General features: G+C 49.6%; 1 protein-coding gene across 1 annotated transcript in view; it reads right to left on the bottom strand.

The window, feature by feature from the left end:
- The window catches only part of KCNK3 (potassium two pore domain channel subfamily K member 3), a 108,208-nt gene extending 85,552 nt beyond the window's left edge, over positions 1-22,656 (bottom strand). Inside the window, exon 1 of the mRNA XM_079969005.1 lies at positions 22,154-22,656. Within this exon, the coding sequence (XP_079825131.1) occupies positions 22,154-22,436 (283 nt within the window). The 5' untranslated portion in view covers positions 22,437-22,656. The remainder of the gene's footprint in view (positions 1-22,153) is intronic.
- Positions 22,657-24,581: the final 1,925 nt, after the last annotated feature.

The following is a 24,581-nucleotide window of genomic DNA, read 5'->3' as shown; positions in this document are numbered from 1 at the left end:
CTGGAAACCAAGCCTTATGAAGAAGAAGAGTTTGGATTTGATATCCCGCTTTCTCACTACCCTAAGGAGTCTCAAAGCGGCTGACATTCTCCTTTCCCTTCCTCCCCCACAACAAACACTCTGTGAGGTGAGTGGGGCTGAGAGACTTCAGAGAAGTGGGACTGGCCCAAGGTCACCCAGCAGCTGCAGGTGGAGGAGCGGGGAAGCGAACCCGGTTCACCAGATTACGAGTCCACCGCTCTTAACCACTGCACCATGCTGGCTCTCTTATGAGGAATGTTGAGGATGTTTAGCCTGGATAAAAGGCGACTGAGAAGAGATGTGATAGCCTTCTTCAAAAGGGCTGTCACGTGGAGGATGGAGGAAACTTGTTTTCTCCTGCTCTGGAGGGCAGGACCCGAACCCGTAGCTTCAAGTTACAAGGAAGGAGATTCTGACTAAACATCAAGAAGAACTTTCTGACAGTAAGGGTCGTTTGACAGACTCCCTCAGGAGGCTGCGGACTCTCCTTCCTTGGAGGTTTTTAAGCAGAAGTTCGGTGGCCATCTGTCAAGGACGCTTTAGCTGTGATTCCTGCATTTTAGGGGGTTGGACTAGATGACCCTCAGGGCCCCTTCCAACCCTACAATTCTATGATTCTATGCTCAGCCTTTTCATGGTTAAGTCTGCCTCTGTTGTATTGCTCAAGGTTTTACTTGTCCTTGTGTTGTTGAAGGAGCGTTTTAAGAATTTTGTTTTGCACACTGTTTGCAACTTGATTGTTGAATTGACTTTATCTGCTTATATTTTGTCTTGCTGCTATGTCACTCTGACATTTTATTATCATGACTTTGTGTAAAACAACTAACAAATGTAAACCGGCATCGCTGCTGGAAGGTTCCAAAATTGCTTAGGCAAATTCGGGAAGCAAGAGGAGAACTCTGTTACCCCACGACTTTGGGACCCATGGGGCAAGGTAACTATGAGCAATTCCATGCAGCAGCAAAAAAAAACAAAACACCCTTTTTCTCCTGCCCTGGAGGGTAGGACTCGAACCCATAGCTTCAAGTTACAAGGAATGAGATCAGGAAGAACTTTCTGAGGGTGATAACTGTTTGACAGGAAATGGTCTACGATTCTATGACAAAGTTGAAAGAAGGGCTGTGCAAACTGAATCAGCCAAAAAGCAGACAGGATGATAGATTTTCCATGGAAATCCCCTGCTCAGAACTTACACGGAAATGAAATTAAGCCTGCGGGGTCTGCGGCATAGGCTTTACTCATGCCCTGTTTTTAGGATTTCTGCGGCGGAGGAGGGAAACCGAAAGCCCACAAGCACACACTTCAAAACCACCAAAATTTTCGGCATGGGTAAGTGATTCTATGATTCTAAGTAACGCTGAGTGTACATGTGCTGATTCCTCAATGCTGACATTGCAAAGCTCACGAAGGTATATGCCCTTAAATTAGAAAGTACACGTGACTGAAACCGACATGGCCAGAAATAGGAGTTCAAAAGAAGGAACGAACTTGCTTTCCTCCACTACAGTAGCATGACAGACTCTCCCTGTTTCTCTGTTGAAAGATACTTTTTTGGGGGAAAGGGTGCCTATTAACTTATTGCATCACTCTCTGCTTTGCCAGCTTCCGCTGCCTGTGAATCGGGGCCTCCACCAACCAGGCATGCTATGAATTATGTTGTCAGGAAAGGGTGTGTCCTTGCACTGAAACAGTTGGAAAAGAATCCCACTAATTATTTTTCTCAATGTCTCAGTTGGTCATGGAGGCCTTGGCTGGTCCTTTCTGGTGAGGAGGAAGAAGAGGAGAAGAAGAGAGTGGGATGTGAAACACAAGAGCAGTCAAGTACAACATTCCTAAAGTGAACATGTTTACACATGGGGAGAAATGTTTGTCCAGCCAGCAGGTAAACTTCCTGTTTCCCTCTGGGCTGGGACAGACTTCCTCTGCATGGGACTAGAGGTGGCCGTGGCCTCACCTGTGCAGGTAACGACAAAAGCACAGGGCAGGGCAGCCATCTCTCTCTCTTTGACTACAAGCATCGAAGAAGCAACATCTGCTTAGCCAAAGATGCTCTCTTGGCCTCCAGCCGAGAGAGGACAAAGGGACTGTCTCCTTATGAGATAGTTTCCAGGTGTATATTACTTTTGTAACTTAAGTCTGCCTTCTGGGATCCGATTGTGAACAGAATGTGAGTCAGTAAACGCTTTTTATACTTTTATAGAAGACTGTGTTGTGTCTTATCTTTTATGAGGGTATAAGGGGGAAATACCAGAACAGTGGGACACGGGTGGAGCTGTGGGTTAAACCACAGAGCCTAGGGCTTGCCAATCAGAAGGTCAGCGGTTCGAATCCCCGTGACGGGGTGAGCTCCCGTTGCTCGGTCCCTGCTCCTGCCAACCTAGCAGTTCGAAAGCACCTCAAAGTGCAAGTAGATAAATAGGTACCACTCCGGCAGGAAGGTAAACAGCGTTTTCATGCTCTGCTCTGGTTTCGCCAGAAGCGGCTTAGTCATGCTGGCCACATGACCTGGAAGCTGTATGCCGGCTCCCTCGGCCTATAGAGCGAGATGAGTGCCACAACCCCAGAGTCGGCCACGACTAATGGTCAGGGGTCCCTTTACCTTTACCTTTACCTTTACCTTTACCTTTACCTTTACCTTTACCTTTACCTTTACCAAAACAGTTATTATAGAGGCTTTGGCGAGCCTGAGCAAACGCATCCGCTGCAAGTTTAAACAGGGGAATGTTACTCTGTTAAATTGTGAACTTGTTAACACAAGTTGGAAAGGCTATAATCAGACAATATATCCTCTCCTGCATCCCTGAACATTCCCACAAAGAGGACATTCCATGCCCATTGAACCCCTGAGCTGGACTCCAGCCAGTCTGCCAGGCGGCAGGGGAAGGGTAGCGTTGTGCCCCAGCCCTGTCGGAAGGGAAAAGGTATCAGGAAGTGCTTCTGTCCTCTGGCTCAGATGATGGAACAGCCCGTCCACCTGCCAGCTGTTTGTGCCAACCCGTCACTCCGCCTGAGTCTTAATACCTGCTGTTCTGGGAGCCCCCGTGGTGATCTCATTCCTGCATATTTATTTAAGCGAGGCAGCTCCCATAAAAACTTACGACTGGCCAATTAAAAATACCTTCTGAAACAGCAGTGGTAAAAGCAGTCAGCGTAAACGCCCGGGAAGAACAGCTACTGAGACAGCAAGCCGTGGCAACGTCCCACTCTGTTCTGCCTTCGACAGTCCCCGGGTGGAGTCCTGTGTCCTGTTCTAGGCACCCAAAATGAAAGAAGGCTATTGAAAAGATGGAACATGTGCAGAAGAGGGATGGCCAAGCGTCTGGAAACCAAGCCCTGTGAGGAACGGTTGAAGGAGCTGAGAACATTTAGCTTGGAAAAGAGGAGGGTGAGAGATCGCCCACACGTGTCCTAGTGGACACTTCCACCGCTGAATCGTAGTAAATTTCAACTGAGTTTTTCTAAGATTGACATTTGCTACAATTCAGTGGTAAAGTGGTAAAACTCACTCTACGTGGGGCTGCCCTTGAGACTCCCAGACAACCCCCATCTCTTGCGGGGGCGCAATTAGTGCCAGCACCGTCCGTTAAGAGTTCGGGTGCAATCTTCAACACCTCCCTTTCCACGGAGGTACAGATTGCAGCTATAACAAAGGCAGCATTTTTTCATCTCCGCCAAGCTAAGCAGATGGTTCCTTATCTCTCTTGCCCTGACCTAGCCACTGTGATCCACGCGACGGTCACCTCCAGACTGGATTATTGTAACTCGCTCTACGTGGGGCTGCCCTTGAGACTGACCCAGAAACTCCAGCGGGTGCAGAATGCCGCAGCAAGGCTCCTTACAGGGTCCTCGCCGCAGGATCACATTCACCCAGTGCTATACCAGCTGCACTGGCTCCCGGTGGAGTCCAGGGTCAGGTTCAAGGTGGTGGTTTTGACCTGTAAAGCCCTATGTGGCCTAGGACCCTCGTACCTACGGGACCGCCTCTCCTGGTATGTCCCACGGAGGACTTTACAGTCTTCAAACAAAAACACCTTGGAGGTCCCAGGCCACAGGGACCAGAACCAGAGCCAGGGCTTTTTCGGCTGTGGCTCCGATCTGGTGGAACGCTCTGTCACAAGAGACTAGGGCCCTGCGGGACTTGACATCTTTCCGCAGGGCCTGCAAGACGGAGCTGTTCCACCAGGCCTTTGGCCAAGGCACAGCCTGACCCCCTCTCTCTGTAATCCTCATAGAACTCCAGCCAAATGGTTGCCATGAATTTGACTCTGAATTGATTTTAGAATGTATTTCAATTAATTGACTGTGATTTTATGTAAACTGTGCTATTTTTACTGTTGTTATGAGCCCGGCTTCGGCTGGGGAGGGCAGGATATAAATAAAATTTTATTATTATTATTAAAGCATGGGTTTTCCTGGGGAAAGCGATGGGACAAGCAAAAAACAAACAAAACCCCTCTCACACCAAGGAGAACCTAAGAAGAACCTTCTGGACCAGGCCAGCGGCCCCTCTAGTCCAGCATCCTATTGTCGCAGTGCTCGACCAGATGCCCAATATGGGAACCCTACAAGCAGGATTCGAACACAGGGCTCCTTTTCCCTCCTGTGGTTTCCAGCAACTGGGATTCAGATGCTTCGCTGCCTCCAACTTTCTCATGGTACCTCTCCATCCCACCCCTAAGCTCCCTGTCAATGCTCCATATGAGCTGAATGTTAGAAGGTACAGGACCGATAAAAGAATGTTCTTTTCCATGCAGCACTTGTGGAACTCACTGCCACAAGAGGCAGGGATGGCCACTAACCTGGATGGCTTTAAAAGAGGATTAGGCAAATCTATGGAGGAGAGAGGGCTCTTGATGGCTAGTAGCCAGGATGTCTCTCTTCTCTAGCTCCACTTCTGAAACTCCAGAAAGGGAGAATGCCCTTGGGTTCGAATGCTGCTTGTGGATTTGCCACTGGGGCATCTAGTTGGCCACTGTGAGAACAGGATGCTGGACTAAGATGGACCAGGGGCCTGATCCAGCCTCAGGGCTGTTCTTATGTTCTTGCATTAAGTGAATGTTTCAAAGGAAGGGGCTCTCAGTGGGACATCGTTTCCCCTCTCGGGCAAGAACAGAGAAAAGCTTGCGGAACAGATGCTGGCACAGAAAGGCAGAAATGCAACGTTGGCAATGGAGATCGTAACTGGCAAGGCAGCGGCAGACTGCAGAGAAGCCCTTGCCACCTTGGGCCAAAAGCAGCTTGGAGGCTGGCAGAGAGGAAGAGGTTCTCAGGCTGGCACGGAAGAAAATGCCAGCTGCCTGCCCCGTACAATGACACGGCTGCCTCGTTGCTCCATGCAGAGTGTTTGTCTTCTCTGCTAAAAGGAGGAGAAACATTTCTCTAAAAATGCTGTTGGTCCAAGCATTGAAATTCTGCAAAGGAAGCGAATCTCATGACTTTTATAGATTCCAGTGGTGAAGCACATTGCATCACATAGAATCATGAAGAGCTGGAAGGGACCCCATGGGTCATCTATCCCAAACCCCTGCAATCATAGAATCATGGAATCATAGAGTTGGAAGAGACCACAAGGGCCATCGAGTCCAACCCCCTGCCAAGCAGGAAACACCATCAGAGCACTCCTGACATATGGTTGTCAAGCCTCTGCTTAAAGACCTCCAAAGAAGGAGACTCCACCACACTCCTTGGCAGCAAATTCCACTGTCAAACAGCTCTTACTGTCAGGAAGCTCTTCCTAATGTTTAGGTGGAATCTTCTTTCTTGTAGTTTGGATCCATTGCTCCGTGTCCGCTTCTCTGGAGCAGCAGAAAAACAACCTTTCTCCCTCCTCTATGTGACATCCTTTTATATATTTGAACATGGCTATCATATCACCCCTTAACCTCCTCTTCTCCAGGCTAAACATGCCCAGCTCCCTTAGCTGTTCCTCATAAGGCATCGTTTCCAGGCCTTTGACCATTTTGGCCAATATCTTCATAAAAGGGGAGGGGGAGGGAAGAGGTGGGAAATAAAAGATCAGGCTGAGTTCAAATTAAAGGCCAGGCGGAATAGCTCTGCCTTACAGGCCCAGCAGAAGGAGGTTAAATCCTGCAGGGCCCTGGCCTCATGGGACAGAGCATTCCACCAGGTCGGAGCCATCACTGAGAAGGCCCTGGCCCTTGTGGAGGATAATCTGACTTCCCTAGGGCCCGGGACCTCTAAACTATGATTATTCATGGACCTTAAGGGCCTCTGTGGGACATACCAGGAGAGGCGGTTCCATAGATACGAGGGCCCTAAGCCACAAAGGGCTTTAAAGGTCAAAACCAGACCTTAAACCTGACCCGATACTCCACCAGGAGCCAGTGCAACTGGTAAAGCACTGGGTGAATATGCTCCCATGGCAGGGACCCCGTGAGGAGCCTCGCTGCAGCATTATGCACCCGCTGGAGTTTGTGGGAAAGTTTCAAGGGCAGCCCCGCGTAGAGCAAATTACAGTAGTCAAGCCTGGGGGTGACCGTCGCATGGATCAGAAGCAGAAATAGCCACCAAAGAAAAATGGACAATTAAGATGATGGATTATGCAGAATTGGCAAAGTTAGCAGCTAAAATAAGAGAACCTAATGACGAGGCTTTGTGGGGAAATGGAATATTTAAAGAAATGCTATTATATGATGAACACGCAAGCAGGATTAGAACTACGAGCAACAGAAGGGATTAATGATTATAGTGGTTTTTGTTAAGGTTTAAGACATAGAAGACAGGGTTCAGCGGAGGGAGAGAAACAGAAACACCAAGGGAAAGGAGGTGGGAAGCCAGAAAAAAAAGTATTGAAATGTATATGTGAAGTTTGGGGGAGTTTAATAAAAAAAGAAATTGAAAAATAATTGTCTGCTTGTGTTTTTATCTTGTTTTTTTATTCTGTGAACAGCCCTGAGCTCTTGTGATGAAGGGCAGTATATAAATTTAATAAATAAAAATAAAATAAATAGGAAGCTTCCATATTCAGAGTCACTGGACCCTCTACCATCATATTGTCTAGAGGCTCCAGAACATGATTACCAACCCCAAAGGAGAGAAAAGGGATCATGCAATGCACTCTCCATGGGGCTACCTTTGAAGGTGACTTGGAAACTGCAACTATTCTAGACCGTGGCTGCTAGACTGGTGACTGGGAGCGGCCGCCAAGACCACATAACACCAATCTTGAAAGACCAACATTGGCTCCCAGTACGTTTCCGAGCACAATTCAAAGTATTGGTGCTGACCTTGAAAGCCCTAAACAGCCTCGGTCCTGTATACCTGAAGGAGCGTCTCCACCCCCATCGTTCAGCCCGGACACTGAGGTCCAGCTCCAAGGGCCTTCTGGTGGTTCCCTCCTTGCGAGAAGTGAGGTTACAGGGAACCAGGCAGAGGGCCTTCTCGGTGGTGGTGCCTGCCCTATGGAACGCCCTCCCAGCAGATGTCAAGGAAATAAGCAACTATCTGACTTTTAGAAGACATTGGAGGGCAGCCCTGTTTAGGGAAGTTTTTAATGTTTAATAATAATAATAATAATTTATTTATACCTGGCCCATCTGGTTGGGTTTCCCCAGCCACTCTGGGCGGCTTCCAGAGTAAAAATACAATAAAACATCAGACATTAAAAACTTCCTTGAGCAGGGCTTCCTTCAGGTGTCTCCTAAAAGTCAGCTGTTTATTTCCTTGGCACCTAATGGGAGGGCATTCCGCACGGCGGGCACCACCACTGAGAAGGCCCTCTGCCTGGTTTTATCATGTTTTTAATATTCTGTTGGGAGAAACCCAGCTAGATGGGCAGGGTATAAATAAATTATCATCATCATCATCATACTGACTACGATACGAAAACTTCAAAACGCTCCATAAAGGGATAGCAAGACCATGAGGTCTAGAAACATGCCTAGGATCCCAGATCTCTGACAGCACACCCTGAACAGAAACTACTGTCATCCAATCCGGATTCGGTGGGGGAAGCACACCTATGATCAATGTGTCTCGTTAGCAGGCTGCGTTGCAATGCCGGGTGGCCGGCCGTTTTCCTCAAAGGAGCCGCCACAGAGGCATTGTTTGAAGCTCATCTTCAAATGGAGATTTCCTCGAGGGTTGGAGAATTAGATCAGGAAATGGTTGGGGAGATAAGCACAGCCTCATGAGTGAAGCCAAGGGTGATTCTGAGCCGCTGGCAGAGCCGGCCGCCGAGTCAAGGCCGGAGCAGGGATTCCGGAGATAGTGTACATTCTGTGCGGTTGGGAGGAGGGCGGCGTTTCATGCGCCGCAGCGGCCTGGGTGCTTTCAGAGCCGCCATGGCCTGGGAGCATCACAGAGGAAATAAACCAGAGGGCAAGGAGGCCTTTCCCCTAATTCTCCAACCACTCTGCAGTCCGAGAATCACACTCTGCAGACGGAGGCAGTTAAGGCATCTGCACGCCAGTTGCTTGACAACAGGAGAGAGCACTCTTGCGCACAAATGCTGCTTGCGGGTTTTCCACAGGGCCGGATTGAGGTTGGATGAGGCCCTAAGCCACTGAAGGGAATGGGGCCCTTTACATGTCCAGCTGTCCTTTGCCAACAACAAATTGCCGCTGTTTTTTTGTGCTGAATATATGCTTATATGGTCATTTATGGACCTAATAGGTCTCTAAAGCCATTTGCAGGGACGTGGGTGGCGCTGCGGGTTAAACCACAGAGCCTAAGGCCTGCTGATCTGAAGGTCGACGTTCGAATCCCCGCGACGGGGTAAGCTCCTGTCGCTCGGTCCCTGCTCCTGCCAACCTAGCAGTTCGAAAGCACATCAAAGTGCAAGTAGATTAATAGGTACCGCTCTGGCCCATGACTTACATCACAGGAGCCTACACAACACAAAACACTGTTGCTGTATGTAGGTTTTGTTTCATTTGGTTTTTATCTTATATTTGGAAATATCCAGCGTTTTGTTTTTTTCCTTAACAAGGGGCTTGTTTAGCTTATACGTAAATCCAGCACTGGTTTCCCACAATGGGTATCTCGTGGGAACGGGACGCTGGACTGGATAGGTCATTGACCTGATCCAGCAGGGCTCTCCTGATGTTCTTAGTCGAAACAAAATAAAAAAATTCCTTCCAGTAGCACCTTAGAGACCAACTAAGTTTGTTATTGGTATGAGCTTTCATATGCATGCACACGTCTTCAGATACCTAGTGTGCATGCACATGAAAGTTGGGTTGTGGCGCTCATCCCGCTTTACTGGCCGAGGGAGCCGGCATACAGCTTCCGGGTCATGTGGCCAGCATGACCAAGCCGCTTCTGGCGAACCAGAGCAGCGCACGGAAATGCCGTTTACCTTCCCGCCAAAGCGGTATCTATTTATCTACTTGCACTTTGACGTGATTTCAAACTGCTAGGTTGGCAGGAGCAGGGACCGAGCAACGGGAGCTCACCCCGTCGCGGGGATTCAAACCACCGACCTTCTGATCGGCAAGCCCTAGGCTCTGTGGTTTAACCCACGGTGCCACCTGTGTTAATAACAAACTTAGTTGGTCTCTAAGGTGCTCCTGGAAGGATTTTTTAAACTTTGTTTCGACTACGGCAGACCAACACGGCTACCTACCTGTAACTAGAACTTATGTTCTTAGGTTAGCCCTGCTCTCACAACTAGATAACTCTGAGAAGCAACTGCACCCCAACTGCTGTTCAGACTCAAACTGCCTCTGACGGTGCAGCTATCATGGCCAGCAGACATTGGTAGCCTTTCCCCCCATGAATCTGTCTGAACCGTATTTGAAGCCATCCAAGTTGGTCTTGTGGCAGTCAGTTCCACAGTCTAACTACGTGCCATGTGAAGAAGGACTTCCTTTCATATTCTTGAATCTCCTTCTATTAACAGCTTCATTGAGTGAACACCCCCCCCCCCCTAGTATTTTGAGAAAGGGAGAAAACCTTCTCTGTGCCACACTTTCCCCATGCGGAATATTACCTCACTATAATCGTGGAAGTGGGGCCTGCTTGTCACTCCCATGTAAGCCTGTCCTTCACAACCGACACTGACATTCCCAGGTAGAGAAAGTATTCTATTCAGTTCAGTGGCATAGCGTGGGGGTGCAGGGGGGGCCGGCCGCACCGGGCACAACATCTGGGGGGGCACGCTCGCCGCCTCCGGAGTCGCCGAAGAGCCTCGGGCGCAGGCTGTAGCAGAGCCCCATGTCTCGCGGAACCGACGAGCTGTGTGCGCGTCCGGGCTGAAGGCGTCCGGCAGGCAGCAGCTCTCAGCGCTCGCCGCGGAGGGCGCGCCAGGCAGCCCCTCCTCACAGCCCCGCCGACGCCGCTGCTGCTGCAGCTGCTGGGCCATGTTGCATTTTCCTCGCCTCTCTGCCCTCCTCCTCCTCCGGGCAAGCAGCATCGTTGGGGCGCCAGCACCAGCGGCAACTCGCCTCAGATCACCTGACACGGATCCGCCGCTGCCGCCGTGGCTACCTTACCGTAAATACCCCAGCCCAGGCAGCAGCAAGAAGAAGCTGGCAGCGGCGGCAGGTTAGGGGTGCAAATTACTTGCCTTGCCCCGGGTGCTGACAACCCACGCTACGCCGCTGATTCAGTTCATAGTTACAAAACAAGAACCAAAGCAGTCCTGTCCTCTGAATTTTGCATTTCTCTGAATTTTGTGGTGCAATTCTGCAGCTGAGCAATGCCTACAGAATTGCATCAGTGAGGGGAAAGTGTCCACACAGGTGTATATTCAGAAATGCATTCTATTAGCAGAAATGCCTTTGTATATATCAGTCAAAAATTCCCTTCAAAAAGGCGCACGAGAAATTCAGACTAAAATGCTTTTTCGCAAGGACTTTTTTTAAAAAGGAATTCATAAAGTAATGTGAACTGAATTTAAGAAGGGGAAAATGCGAAACTGAGATTAACTTTGGGAAATTGCACTTCTCCGAATGTGGCCGTGCAGTTCCCCAGCTAAAATTCATTATGCTAGCAGAAAGGGCTTTGCAAAAAAAATAAAAGGGTATTCTCAGGTTAGACTGCCTTTAAAATGTGCATATTTCATTGTTAACTGACTTTCTCGGATCGCTCCTATGTGAATTTCATTGTATCACCTTATTACAGCTCTCCAGTATCATTTTTCTACTAAAATTACCGGGAATTCCGTCAATTAACTATCTTCTTTTCTTTTCTTAATATACTAAATCCAAAAAGAAAGATAAATTGGGTTTTACAAGAAATATGTGTTTAAATCCCCCCCCCCCCCTGTTTTAGTAATGTAATGTGTTTTCTTTTGTGTGTTTTTTTCTTTGTTATAATTGTGGAAAACTTAATTTTAAAAAAATTGGGGGGGGAATGTGGTTATTAGGAGAAATTCTCAGTAAGGTGCTGAAGAATTTTCATGAGGACTTCTAAAAAGAAGAAGAATTCGTAAACTCGTATGGAGAACTGAACTTTAGAGCAAAAAAAAATGAGAAACTGAGATCAACCGAAACTGAGAGATTCTCCCAGCCCTCACGGCCCTTTTGTCCTTGTGGACCATGAATCAGCCCCTGGATGGCATCACCTCAGGCTCTCCCTTGTAAAAACTAAGCTCTGGACTTCACTCTCCAGGCTCCCCTCCCTGAAGCGGCTGCCTTGTTGCTTGACCTTTCCCTCCCCTCCTCCCTTCCATCCCCATCCTAATTCCACCTAATCTCTCTCTCTCTTCACATTTGGTTCCAAATCCAGCCTCCCTCAGCTTCCCTGGATTAACCAACTTGAACAATTTGCATGCAAAGCTTGGGGAGCACCGGCCAGAGGAGCTCAAAGCAGCCCTTTGCACCCGGCTCCCCATCGAACTCAGTACTGCCCACACTGGCTGGCAGAGGCTCTTCATGGGTTTCCCCCATCCTGCTTACTCCCCAGCCCTACCTGGATGTGCCCCGGACCAGACCTGCACTTTGAATGAGCTGCCACCTTTCCCGTCACATCTACACGGGAATTCACGCAACCCATTCCTACCTTTCCAATCGCTTGCAAGTACAGTCATACCTCGGGCTAATAATAATAATAATAATAATAATAATAATAATAATAATAATAATAATAATTTATATCCCGCCATCCCCAGCCGAAGCCGGGCTCAGGGCGTCTAACAACAATAAAATAATACAACATTCTAAAATCATTTCATTATAAAATTAATTCAAATCAAATTGATGGCAACCATTGGGCTAGAGTTATGTGAAGATTGCCAAAGAAGGGAGTCAGGCTGTGCCCTGGCCAAAGACCTGGTGGAACAGCTCTGTCTTGCAGGCCCTGCGGAAAGATGTCATGTCCCACTGGGCCCTAGTCTCTTGTGACAGAGCATTCTACCAGATTGGGGCCACAACCGAAAAAGCCCTGACTCTGGTTGAGGCCAGCCTAACCTCTCTGTGGCCTGGGACCTTCAGGATGTTTTTATTTGAAGACTGTAAGTTCCTCCGTGGGACATACCAGGAGAGGCGGTCCCGTAGGTACGAGGGTCCTAGGCCGCATAGGGCTTTAAAGGTTAAAACCAGCACCTTAAACCTAATCCTGTACTCCACCAGGAGCCAGTGCAGCTGGTATAGCACCGGGTGAATGTGATCTCGCTGCGAGGACCCCATTACAGCCGCTTCAGGTTGCGTTTTTCGGGTTACAGACCACCGAAACCCAGAAGTACCGAAACGGGTTACTTCCGGTTTTCGGTGGTCGCGCATGCGCAGAAGCACTAAATTGCACTTTGCACATGCGTGCCAAATCGCAACCCATGCATGCGGAGACGCACTGATGCGGGTTGCGAACACTGCGGGTTGCAAACGTGAATCCCACACGGATCACATTTGCAAACTGTAGAAGGCTTGTTATGGGGCAGTCCCAGCGAGACAAGGTGGCTGATGGGAAACTCCCCATGGCGTCCCCTTCATCATGCTGCCTGTCCTGTCCTAAGAGATGGGCGGATGATGATGATGATGATTACTACCTTGCCCATCGGGCTGGGTTTCCTCAGCCACTCTGGGCGGCTCCCAACAGAATATTAAAAACATGATAAAACATCAAACATCAAATGGAAGTGAGAGCTGGACCATAAAGAAGGCTGATCGCCGAAGAATGGATGCTTTTGAATTATGGTGCTGGAGGAGACTCTTGAGAGTCCCATGGACTGCAAGAAGATCAGACCTCTCCATTCAGAAGGAAACCAGCCCTGAGTGCTCACTGGAAGGACAGATCCTGAAGCTGAGGCTCCAAGACTTTGGCCACCTCATGAGAAGAGAAGACTCCCTGGAAAAGACCCTGATGTTGGGAAAGATGGAGGGCACAAGGAGAAGGGGACAATGGAGGACAAGATGGTTGGACAGTGTTCTCGAAGCTACCAGCATGAGTTTGACCAAACCGGGGGAGGCAGTGGAAGACAGGAGTGCCTGGCGTGCTCTGGTCCAGGGGGTCACGAAGAGACAGACACGACTAAATGACTAAACAACAAAACATCAAACATTAAAAACTTCCCTAAACAGGGCTGCCTTCAGGTGTCTTCTAAAAGTCAGATAGTTGTGTATCTCCTTAGCATCTGTTGAGAGGGTGTTGCACAGGGCGGGTGCCACCACTGAGAAGGCCCTCTGCCTGGTTCCCTGTAACCTCACTTCTCACAGGGTCTATAAAGGGAAGTGAGGGAACCGCCAGAAGACCCTCGGAGCTGGACTTCAGTGTCCGGGCTGAACGATTTATACTCTGCCCATCTGTCTGGGTTTCCCCAGCCACTCCAGCCAGCTTCCAACAAAAGAGTAAAAATATGTTAAATATTAAATAGACTGCCACTGGACCTGGAGGCTCCATAAGAAGAATGTGCTGGATCAGGCCAGTGGCCCACCTAGTCCGGCCTCCTGTTCTCACAGTGGCCAACCAAATGCCCATTATGGGAAACCCACAAGTAGAATTCAAGCACAGGAATGCTTTCTCCTCCAGAAACTGGTCTAAACTAAAATTGAAAAGCCCCAAACACGGTACGCTTTTTTCTTAGGAGATTTCGCCCCAGCCCCCTTGATCATTCCGGTTGTCCTTCTCTGCATTGGGATATTGCAGATGACGATTAAGATTTAGATCCCAACAGTCTATAAAATAAACGTGAGAGAATTTACAGTCAGGGTAAATATACACACACTTGAATTAAACTCAGGACGATACCAAGTAACTCCCGTCAACAATCTAAAAACTAAAAAGGTCTAACAGACAACAAGATGAAGGAATGGAGCCAAATTTTGCAGAAGGGTTTGTGAGCTGTATCTCTCAAATATCACATCGTTCCGCTGATACGAGAGGCATCCTCTGAAGTTATTAGAGCAATTGGTTTGGAAGTGGGAGCTGGCTTCAAACTTAATCTGTTTGTTATATCTCCACCCCACTCTTCCACCAAGGAGCGCAAGGTGCTGAGCACAGTTTTTCACCTCCCCCTTTCACCCCCCCCACAACAACCCTATGAGGTAGGCAAGGCAGAGAGACAGTGGATGGTTCAAGGTCAGCCGGCGAGCTTCAGAACTGAGTGGGAATTTGAACCCTGGTCTCTCCCACGTCTTACTCCAACACACTCTCTAACCATTACATCAAACCGGCACTTAATAAAACTTCACTCCTTTTTCTACTATTATTTTCTCATGGGTTTCTATGAGATTTGACCATTGATAACACACACACACAAAGGAAGGAAGGAAGGAAGGAAGGAAGGAAGGAAGGAAGGAAGGAAGGAAGCCATGGAAGAAGACAGAAAGTATCCATCCAGTAGACAGACAGTAGGATTAGAAGCTCAAAGTCCTGAATTCAAATCCTGTCACAGCAACAGACTACTTAAATTTGCTGCCAATGTGCTTCCTGTGACCGTTATGGGCTGTTTCATGTGTACAGGTATTTGAATTAATTCTTCTAATCATATAGTATATTTATATTTATGTATTGAAAAGTGATGCGAGCTGCTTGGAGAATTTTGCGTAACGTGCAAACATAAATACATTATGGTTTAAGTTTCTTGTATTAATTCACAAAGCCCTGGGGCAACTTAGGTCCAGGGTACTTCAGGGACCACCTGAATTCTCCTATCCCCACTTGGTCATTGAGGTCATCTGCAAGAGCATCATTGGTCATCCCCCAAGTTGCTGGGGCTCATCTGACAACAAGAAGCTAAGTTTTTGGTGTTATTGGCCCTGTCCTCTGGAACTCTCTGCCACTGGAAATTCACCAGGCGCCTTCTGCATCGACTTTTAAAAGCCTGCTGAAAACTTTTGTATTCTGCCAGGCCTCTGACTGCAGTTAAGAACACATTGGTCCACAACTGTTGTTTGAGGTCTATTTTTAACTTTTATATGGATGCCGTTGTGTGGTTTTTATGTTTTCATTTCTGTAAACTGCTTCGGTTTATTTTTTTATGATGCAGCAGTATACAACTATTCTTATAAATAAATAAATGCAACTATCAATACTGAATGATAATAATCAAGGTTGAACAAAACAAAGTCACTCAAAGACAATATATGCAATAATTCCAGGACAACCTTGCATGTTTTTGCAGTGGGGGGAAACTTGACCTCTTGGTCACAGAATCACAGAACTGTAGGGTTGGAGGGGACCCCAAAGGTCATCTAGTCCCGTCCCCTGCAGTTCAGGAATCACCGCTAAAGCATCTCTAACAGATGGCCACCCGACCTTGGTTTGAAAACCTCCAACAAAGAGAGTCAACCTAGTACTGGCACATTTGCCCTCACTAAAGCCACTGGGATCTTAGCAAAGGTTGCCATTTTCCCACAGCCATTATGCACCAAAACTGCAATAGAAATTGAGTCTTGGGCTGAGTTTTCCAACCGATCCAATCCCTTGTAACCTCTGGAACTGGCCTCTGCTTTTCATGGAGCTGGACTTGGCAACTAAAAAGGTAAAGGTAAAGGTACCCCTGCCCGTACGGGCCAGTCTTGACAGACTCTGGAGTTGTGCGCCCATCTCACTCAAGAGGCCGGGGGCCAGCGCTGTCCGGAGACACTTCCGGGTCACGTGGCCAGCGTGACGAAGCTGCTCTGGCAAGCCAGAGCCGCACACGGAAACGCCGTTTACCTTCCCGCTAGTAAGCGGTCCCTATTTATCTACTTGCACCCGGGGGTGCTTTCAAACTGCTAGGTTGGCAGGCGCAGGGACCAAGCAGCGGGAGCGCACCCCGCCGCGGGGATTCGAACCGCTGACCTTTTGATCGGCAAGCCCTAGGCGCTGAGGCTTTTACCCACAGCGCCACCCGCGTCCTTGGCAACTAGTGCAGCCTAATAATAATAATAATATACCCTGGTTTTCCCAGTCACTCTGGACAGATCCCAACAGTATATTAAAAACACGATGCAACATTAAACATCAAACATTAAAAACTTCCCCAGCCATCTCAAGGGATCCTGTGTAGCCTCTTTTGCAACAAGTGCCCTTGTTCTTCCTTGCCAGGGCCAGAAACCTACAAAAGTAAGAGAGGCCTTTCCCCTAAAGGACTCCAGCTACTGTTTACATTCTGTAGCAAGCAACAGATCCAATCCCCCCCCCCAAGTGCCCCAGGATGTGAGAAGGCCACTGTCAGAGGGTTTAGGGCATGGGTAGGCAAACTAAGGCCCGGGGGCCGGATCCGGCCCAATCGCCTTCTAAATCTGGCCTGCGGACAGTCTGGGAATCAGCATGTTTCTACATGAGTAGAATGTGCCCTTTTTTCCAAAATGCATCTCTGGGTTATTTCCGAGCACAATTCAAAGTGTTGGTGCTGACCTTTAAAGCCCTAAACGGCCTCGGTCCAGTATACCTGAAGGAGCGTCTCCACCCCCATCATTCTGCCCGGACGCTGAGGTCTAGCGCCGAGGGCCTTCTGGCTGTTCCCTCATTGTGAGAAGCAAAGCTACAGGGAACCAGGCAGAGGGCCTTCTCGGTAGTGGCGCCCGCCCTGTGGAACACCCTTCCAGCAGATGTCAAAGCGATAAACAACTACCTGACATTCAGAAGACATCTTAAGGCAGCCCTGTTTAGGGAAGTTTTTAACGTGTGATATTTTACTGTATTTTTGGTTTTTATGGAAGCCGCCCAGAGTGGCTGGGGAGGCCCAGCCAGATGGGCGGGGTATAAATAATAAATTATTATTATTATTATTATTATTATTATTATTATTATTATTATTTGTGGGGCATAGGAATTCGTTCATTTCCCCCCCCCCAATATATATATATAGTCCGGCCCCCCACAAAGTCTGAGGGACAGTGGACTGGCCCCCTGCTGAAAAAGTTTGCTGGCCCCTGGTTTAGGGACTCTTTCTGTTCTTGTGACTTAGAGTTAAAGGATTGTGGAGTTGGAAGGGACCTCCAAAGGGTATCCAGTCCAACCCCCCTGCGATGCAGGAATCTCAGCTAAAGCATCCGTGATAGAGGGCCATCTGCTTAGAAACCTCGAAGGAAGGAGAGTCCACCACCTTCTGAAAAGACTGTTCCCCTGTCGAACAGCTCTGACCATCAGAAAGTTCTTCATGACTTAGTTGGAATCTCCTTTCTTGCAGTTTGAAGTCACTGGTTCGAGTCCTAACCATCTGGAGCAGCAGAAAACAAGCTTGCTCCATCTTCAGATATTTGGCTAACGTGTTTGTGGAGTGCTGTCCCCAGGGAAGCTCAACTGGTCCTTTCATTATATATCTTTAGCTGCCAGGCAAAAACATCCCTCTTTCTCCCAGGCCTTTAACAATCTACGTCCTTTGGAACTGGGGTTTATTGCTTTTGTTTGTTATTATGCTATATATTTTTCCGTTGTTATGTTCTAAACTGCCCTGTGATCTTTGGCTGAAGGTTGGTATAGAAATTTAATAAAGAATAAATATTTCGGAGAAGATAAAAAGCTGTCCTTTTCTGGGACACCTGCACTGAGCAACCGATTTCGGTTTTGCTGCTGCTATAGATTCAATTGCATTTATTTCTTTGTTTTATTAATACACTTTTTGGGCATAAGTATTGCCAACCAGCAACAGCAGTCAGTGTCCTCTCTCAAAAGGGTGTTCTGAACACGAACAAGAAGGAAAAGCCATAGAAAGATTTTTTAAAAAAGTGAAATAATTCAGCACAGAGGGGAAGCAGCAAAAAAATTGAAACCAGGAAGAGAGGGTGTGTGCCATATTTCAAGGAGACTCTGTGGGGAAGAGCTTTTAAGAGCTCGGGATTTGAGAAACAGTTTGGAAGCCTTGCAACAGGCTTCAAGGCTGTCTGGCCTCTGGGGGTCTTTGGCCAGAATTCCAGAGCAGCGGCATAAATCAGGAATTAATCTGATTGCAAGCAAGAGTTAGGAGCTTAAACTGATCTCTTCCTCTGCGCGTCAAACTGCGCCCAATTGCATTCGTTTGTCCTTAAAAATGCTCTATTTGTAGCTGGCTTAATACGCCGTAAACAGAGGCACATAATTTCTCCTTTTAAAAAGCGTCAAAGGAAAGCCTTCTGTCCCCATTAAGAAGAGAAATGTCGGAAGGGTCAAAGCGAATGCCTGTCCAGTTTACTCAACAGGCAATATGATTCTGTGTTCACTCCAAAGTTCAATGTGACTTACTCCTAAGTAAAAGTGCGCAGAACTGAAGATGAACTACATCATGCATAGCTAAAGATTTAGACTTTGCAATACAGCTGACCTTTCTCACTTTATTGTATGGAGGCAAGAGAAAATATTGATGATGATGATAATAATAATAATAATAATAATAATAATAATAATAATAATAATTTATTATTTGTACCCCGCCCATCTGGCTGGGTTTCCCCAGCCACTCTGGGCGGCTTCCAACAAAGATGAAAGATACACTAAAATGTCACATATTAAAAACTTCCCTGAACAGGGCTGCCTTCAGATGTCTTCTGAATGTCAGGTAGATGTTTATCGCTTTGACATCTGATGGGAGGGCGTTCCACAGGGAGGGTGCCACTACCGAGAAGGCCCTCTGCCTGGTTCCCTGTAACTTGGCCTCTCGCAGTGAGGGAACCGCCAGAAGGCCCTCGGAGCTGGACCTCAGTGTCCGGGCAGAATGATGGGGGTGGAGATGCTCCTTCAGATATACTGGACTGAGGCCGTTTAGGGCTTTAAAGGTCAGCACCAACACTTTGAATTGTGCTCGGAAAAGTACTGGGAGCCAATGTAGGTCTTTCCAGACCGGTGTTATATGTTCTCGGCGGCCGCTCCCAGTCACCAGTCTAGCTGCCGCAATATTGAGGTGCAATTAATACATTTCTGCATACAGAAGGGTCCTTTTCTCATTTCCCCCACAGAATATCTAATATTGTGCAAATGAACTTTGGGATAATCCAGGGGTTTCTTGCCCACCCACCTCAGATCACATGACTTAGCCCATTAAGGGGCGGGGACACTTTGAGTACGATGAGGAAACAACAAGTAAACTTCAAGGATGCTAGAGCTTTGGGGCCAAAAAGGCCTGGGATTTAATTTCTCTACCTTCTGACACGGGTTCCCTTCTGCCCACCTCAACTCTCCATCTGTAAAATGGGAACAAGCCCTGGAACGCCAAGCACGCAAAACGGGTAAGGGAAAAAACATTGCTACGCATTTGGATTATTATTGAAAGCTTGGCAGGTCAGGATCCCACGATTACGGCGAAGTGAGTCCCACTGGGCTCTATGGCGTTTACTCCTTCGTTAGTGTGCTCACGACTGCAGACTGAACTGAAACATGCTCTTAAAGACCTGAGGCTTTTGCCTCGCGCAGAGGATCTTCCGAAGCTTAGTGGAAACGAGGGTGGCAAAGAAGATCTCCAACTATAGGACTGGGCAAGGAAACCCCCCCTTCTATTTTCAACGCTGCCCACTCGCAGGAATCCTGCGCATTGCAGACTCGGCGAGACCTCCCCCCCCCCCCCCACGCCTTGGCTTCCTGTGTGTTTTGATTCACATGTTTGGAAACTGGCAAAATGACAGGCTGGGTGTTCCCCATAAACAACCCACGAGCCCTGAATCCACGAGCTCGCCTCATTCTTCTGGGAACAGCGGAGGAGCAAAGGAGATCCTTTTTTTACTCCAGAGAAGCAGGAAGAAAAACAAGCTTCCTGAACAAAAAAATTTCCTTCCAGTAGCACCTTAAAGACCAACAGCTTCCTGAACCTCAGTCGCTTCCTGCACAGTAGGGTAGTTGGGGGGGGGGCAACCTTCCTCTTGCTAAGCCCACGCACCCACCCCAAAAAAACACCCCTCTTGTGGGCAGGTAGATAAAGTCAGCTCACGCCTTTTACGACAGATTAATAAATCGCCTGCATCACACGCAGCGTCGGCTCTCTCTCCCTACAGGGATTAGGAAGCGGTCACGCACAGATGGCAAGGGGGAGGGGTCCGAAAAGTGCTTCCTAACTCTTGGAGGCCGCGATCCGGCGCGCCTACTCGAGAGTAGACCCCGCGGAATGCAGCTGGGCTTGCTTCTGAGGGACCGTGCGTGAGATTGCACAGTGAATGCATCTGGTAAGAACCTCGGCCGCTGCCTTATGACAGTCAGAGACCACTGGTTCATCCAACACAGTATTGTCGACACTGGCTGGCAGCCAGGGACCTCTCCCGCTTCTGCCTGAAGATGCCACCGCGGACTGAACCTGGGACCTTCTACAAGCAGAGCAGCTGCTCTGCCTCTGAGCTACTGCTTTCCTCATCCCGTGCAAAATACATTTTTATGGCCCAGCCTATGCATTTTTACTCAGAAGTAAGCTTGATAACTCTTCCTAGTACATTTATATATACTTATCCGCAGCCCAATAACGCACCCTACTGCATGTTTACTCAGAATTAACTTCCACTGTGCCCAACAGCACTTACTCTTTGGTAAGCATGCTTCGGAAGACAGTGGGGTCAATAATGCGAGAAATTCGTCCAAGCGCTGCCTCTCAGTTCACTGGGGACTTGGAGCCTGCCCCTGTTCCGCTCGCTTAGTACCCTAAGCAGACCCCCATCCCATAATCGACAGCCGCCGCCCTCCCCCACCCCACCCCCAACTCAGCAAAAGCTCATTCGGCCACAGTTTCTACCCAGACACACCAACGACCCTCCACGAGAAATTCCGGAGATCACAGTCGCGCCTCCAAACCCAACCAGTAATCTGGTTTGGTGGTCTTAAATGGGGAGGGGGGAGAGACAAGAGAGGAGGGGTCTGCTTTCCAGGGAAGTCCCTTTGTCTTCATTGTTCCTCCGCGCTTTAGCATGCATTTCACGCTTCCTGCCTCCAGACCTCTCCGCGCCCCTCGCCACTTTTTCCATAGAAGCCTACTGAGGTGGGGGGGGGTCATTATAAAAACAACCAGTCCCCCACTTTTCCAGAAACAGGTTTGCTTTAGGTCTGGAAGGGTGTTGCTGTTTTTTTAAGGGAGATTTTTCTTCCGGGCGCCGCTGAGAACGTGCCATCTTCTGCGCACACCCCACCCGAAGACTACTTTCGGGGCGGGCGGGGGGGGGGACAACAGAAGAAGGCGAAGGAGGAAAAAACGGGTGGACGGGGATCGGGACGTGAGCCGTGTACTGAGCTTGGATGATGATGGAAATTAGAGAGCGATTATATAGCTGGAAGAGGGGCTTTGTGTGTCTATTGGAGAGTAAAGTAATAAGGGAGAAACCCCCCCCCCGCCCCCGCAAGAAAGAAAACCACTCAGAGCTCAGCGAAAGGTTTCCGAAGCCCGTTCTTAAGTTGCCCAACTCCTCTCCAAACCAGCGTCTCCCTCACCAAAGTGGGAAAGCGGTTCTGAAACGCAACGGGCGCGCTGGGGGAGGCAGGTCCGGCCCCAGAGGGAAAACTGAGGACAAATTATACAGGTGGAATGTGGCGGCGGCGGGGTGGGGGGAGACAGGCACGCAGTGGCGTAGCGTGGGGGGTGCAGGGGGGGCCGGCCGCACCGGGCGCAACATCTGGGGGTTAGGGTTAGGGGGCGCAAATCCACGGGTTAGGGGGCGCAAATCCACGGGTTAGGGGGCGCAAATTACTTGCCTTGCCCCGGGTGCTGACAAGCAACGCTACGCCACTGCAGGCACGCACGCACACTTTCTGGGGACAGTCCTTCTCCTTACCCACCCACCCCCTCCGGGGCTTCGTGCAGCCTCAGGCGGCGCCCCGGGGCGCAGACGGCGGCGGCGAGGGGCGCGCGGCGAGGCCGCCTTACCGATGGTGGTGATGACGGTGATGGCGAAGTAGAAGGAGCCGGCGAACTTCCACTGGACGCCGGCCTTGTGGGGCTTGAGCTTGAGGACCACCCCCTCCAGCTCGCAGTAGTTGGCCTCGCTCAGGTTGTACTTGCTCTTGAGCTCCACCTGCTTCTCCTCCAGCGCCGTCCGGTCGGCCGTCTCCGCCTCGGACTCCAGCGCGTCGAAGACGGCGGCGCCCACCAGCAGGTAGGTGAAGGTGCAGATGATCAGCGCCAGCGTCCGCACGTTCTGCCGCTTCATGGTCCCGCCGGGCTGGGGCTGCCGGACGCCGGGGAGCCGCGAGCGGAGGGCGCTGCTGCTGCTGCTGCTACAGCCGAGGATGGAGACGAGGATGGAGAGGAGACGCAAGAAGCGGCCGTTGCCTGGCTCATGGCTGCTGCTCCGGCGCCTGCCTGCTGCCTCCTGCCTCCTGCCGCCGCCGCTGCTGAGGCTCCCGCGGCAGCTGGGCTGGCCAAGGCGACGGCTGCTCCGGGAAGGCGGGCGGGCAGCACCCGCCGCCCAGGCTCCCCGGGGGGAGGGAGAGCGCGCCGGAGGGCGGAGGGAGGGAGCCGCGGAGCTGTCCCTTCAGCACCACCTCCAGGAGAGCCCGGGCCACGCCGCCTTAGAGGGGAGAGGGGAGGGGTGCGGTGGGGAGGGGAGGGGTAAAGAGAGAGGACCCCCCCCAGGGAGAAGACCCCCGGGCCCGCACGAGCGTGGATCCCAGGGGTGCTGTTTCCTTGCCCCACGCGCTTTGCTAGCTCGGGAGGGTTGGAAGAGTGGTCCTGTCCAAGGCTCCACGGGGCAGGGACCTCCGGGAAAGGGTCCTTGAGAGACAGCCGTCCGACCTGTGTTTGCAAACCTCCGGGGAATTATAGAATTATGGGGTAGTAGCGCTGGAAGGGATCCCAAGAGTCTACTAGTGCAGCGAAAGGATCCTCGAGAGGCGGCCGCACAAACTCTGTTTTAAAAGCCTCTGTGTTGCAGAATCATGCAATTGTACAGGTGGAGGGAATTCCGAGGGTCATCTAGCCCAACCCCCTGCAATGCAGAGATAACAGCGAAAGGAACCACCATAGATGGTCACCCAAGCTCTGTTTTAAAATCCCACATTGCAGGGGTGGAAGGGGCTCCAAGAGTCCAGTCCCTGCAATGCAGGGGTCTTAGACGAGGGTTACCAGACGTCTCCGGTTCCCGGGGACAGTCCCCGGAATTGCAAATCTGTCCCCAGACAAATTCTGTGCCTGGAATGTCCCCCGATTTCCAAATCTGTCCCCGGGAAATGTGGCAGTGGCAGTGGCAGTGGCAGCCTCCGCAGCCCGGAGCCAGCCTGGTAGCGCAGTTGGCTCTGGCTGGCTTCAGGAGTTGCTCGCTGCCTGCCATTTCCCCCCATATGATGGGGAAGTCCCCATATGATGTGTCTTATGCGCATATTATGTGTCTTGCCCCCTTCCCCCTTTGTTTTGACTGATCGGGGAAGGCTCGGGAGTTGCGGGCAGGCGGCCGTTGCCCAGTTTTTTAAAAACTCTGTGCATTTATGTTTCACAGGGTACGAAAGAATAATAATAATAATAATAATAATAATAATAATAATAATTTATTATTTGTACCCCGCCCATCTGGCTGGGCTTCCCCAGCCACTCTGGGCGGCTTCCAACAAAGATGAAAAGTACGCTAAAATGTCACATATTAAAAACTTCCCTACACCTTTATACAACATGCCTGTGTGCTTGGGCCCAGGGTCTTTTGCCTCACCATCCCCACTACTGACTTCCTGTTGCTACTCAGCTTAAAAAATTAAAAAAAGTGTCCCTGGATTCATTGAAAAAAATCTGGTAACCATATATTAGATAAAGAATTCCTGACAGATGGCCAGGCAAGGAAGGAGAGTCTGCCACTTTCTGAGGTCATAGACTCACAGAATTGTAGGGGCTGGTAGGGACCCCCCCCCAAGGGCCATCAAGCCCAGTCCCTTGCAATTCAAGAACCACAGCTAAAGTGTGAAAGTTAAGCTACAGAACTTCCTCCCACAGCAGGCATTGAAGGCCACCAATCTAGATGGCTTTGGAAGAGGATTGGACAAATTCATGAAGAGGGCTTTCAGTGACTACTGGGCATCATGGCCTCCACAAACAGAGGGAACAATGCTTCTGAATACCAGTGGCTAGAAACCACAGGAGGGGAGAGAGGGCTCTTGTTTCCCGCAAGTATTTTAAAATTCACCTTCTGTTGTTGTTATTATTGTTTTGCAATTGTGCTTCAGCTATGTCTTTTACAAGATAAACCAGATCGCCTTGTGAAGAGGGGTTGGCTAGCCAAGGCAAGAACAGGACGCTGGACTAGATGAGCCATTGGCCTGATCCAGCAGAGCTCTTCTCATGTTCTTATTTATTAATCCCCTGAATTTGC

The sequence above is a fragment of the Podarcis cretensis genome (genome assembly GCF_951804945.1).
Source record: "Podarcis cretensis genome assembly, chromosome: 3".
NCBI lineage: Eukaryota > Metazoa > Chordata > Lepidosauria > Squamata > Lacertidae > Podarcis > Podarcis cretensis.
Note: the sequence above shows the minus strand (reverse complement) of the source record. Positions and strands in the feature narration are given on the sequence as shown.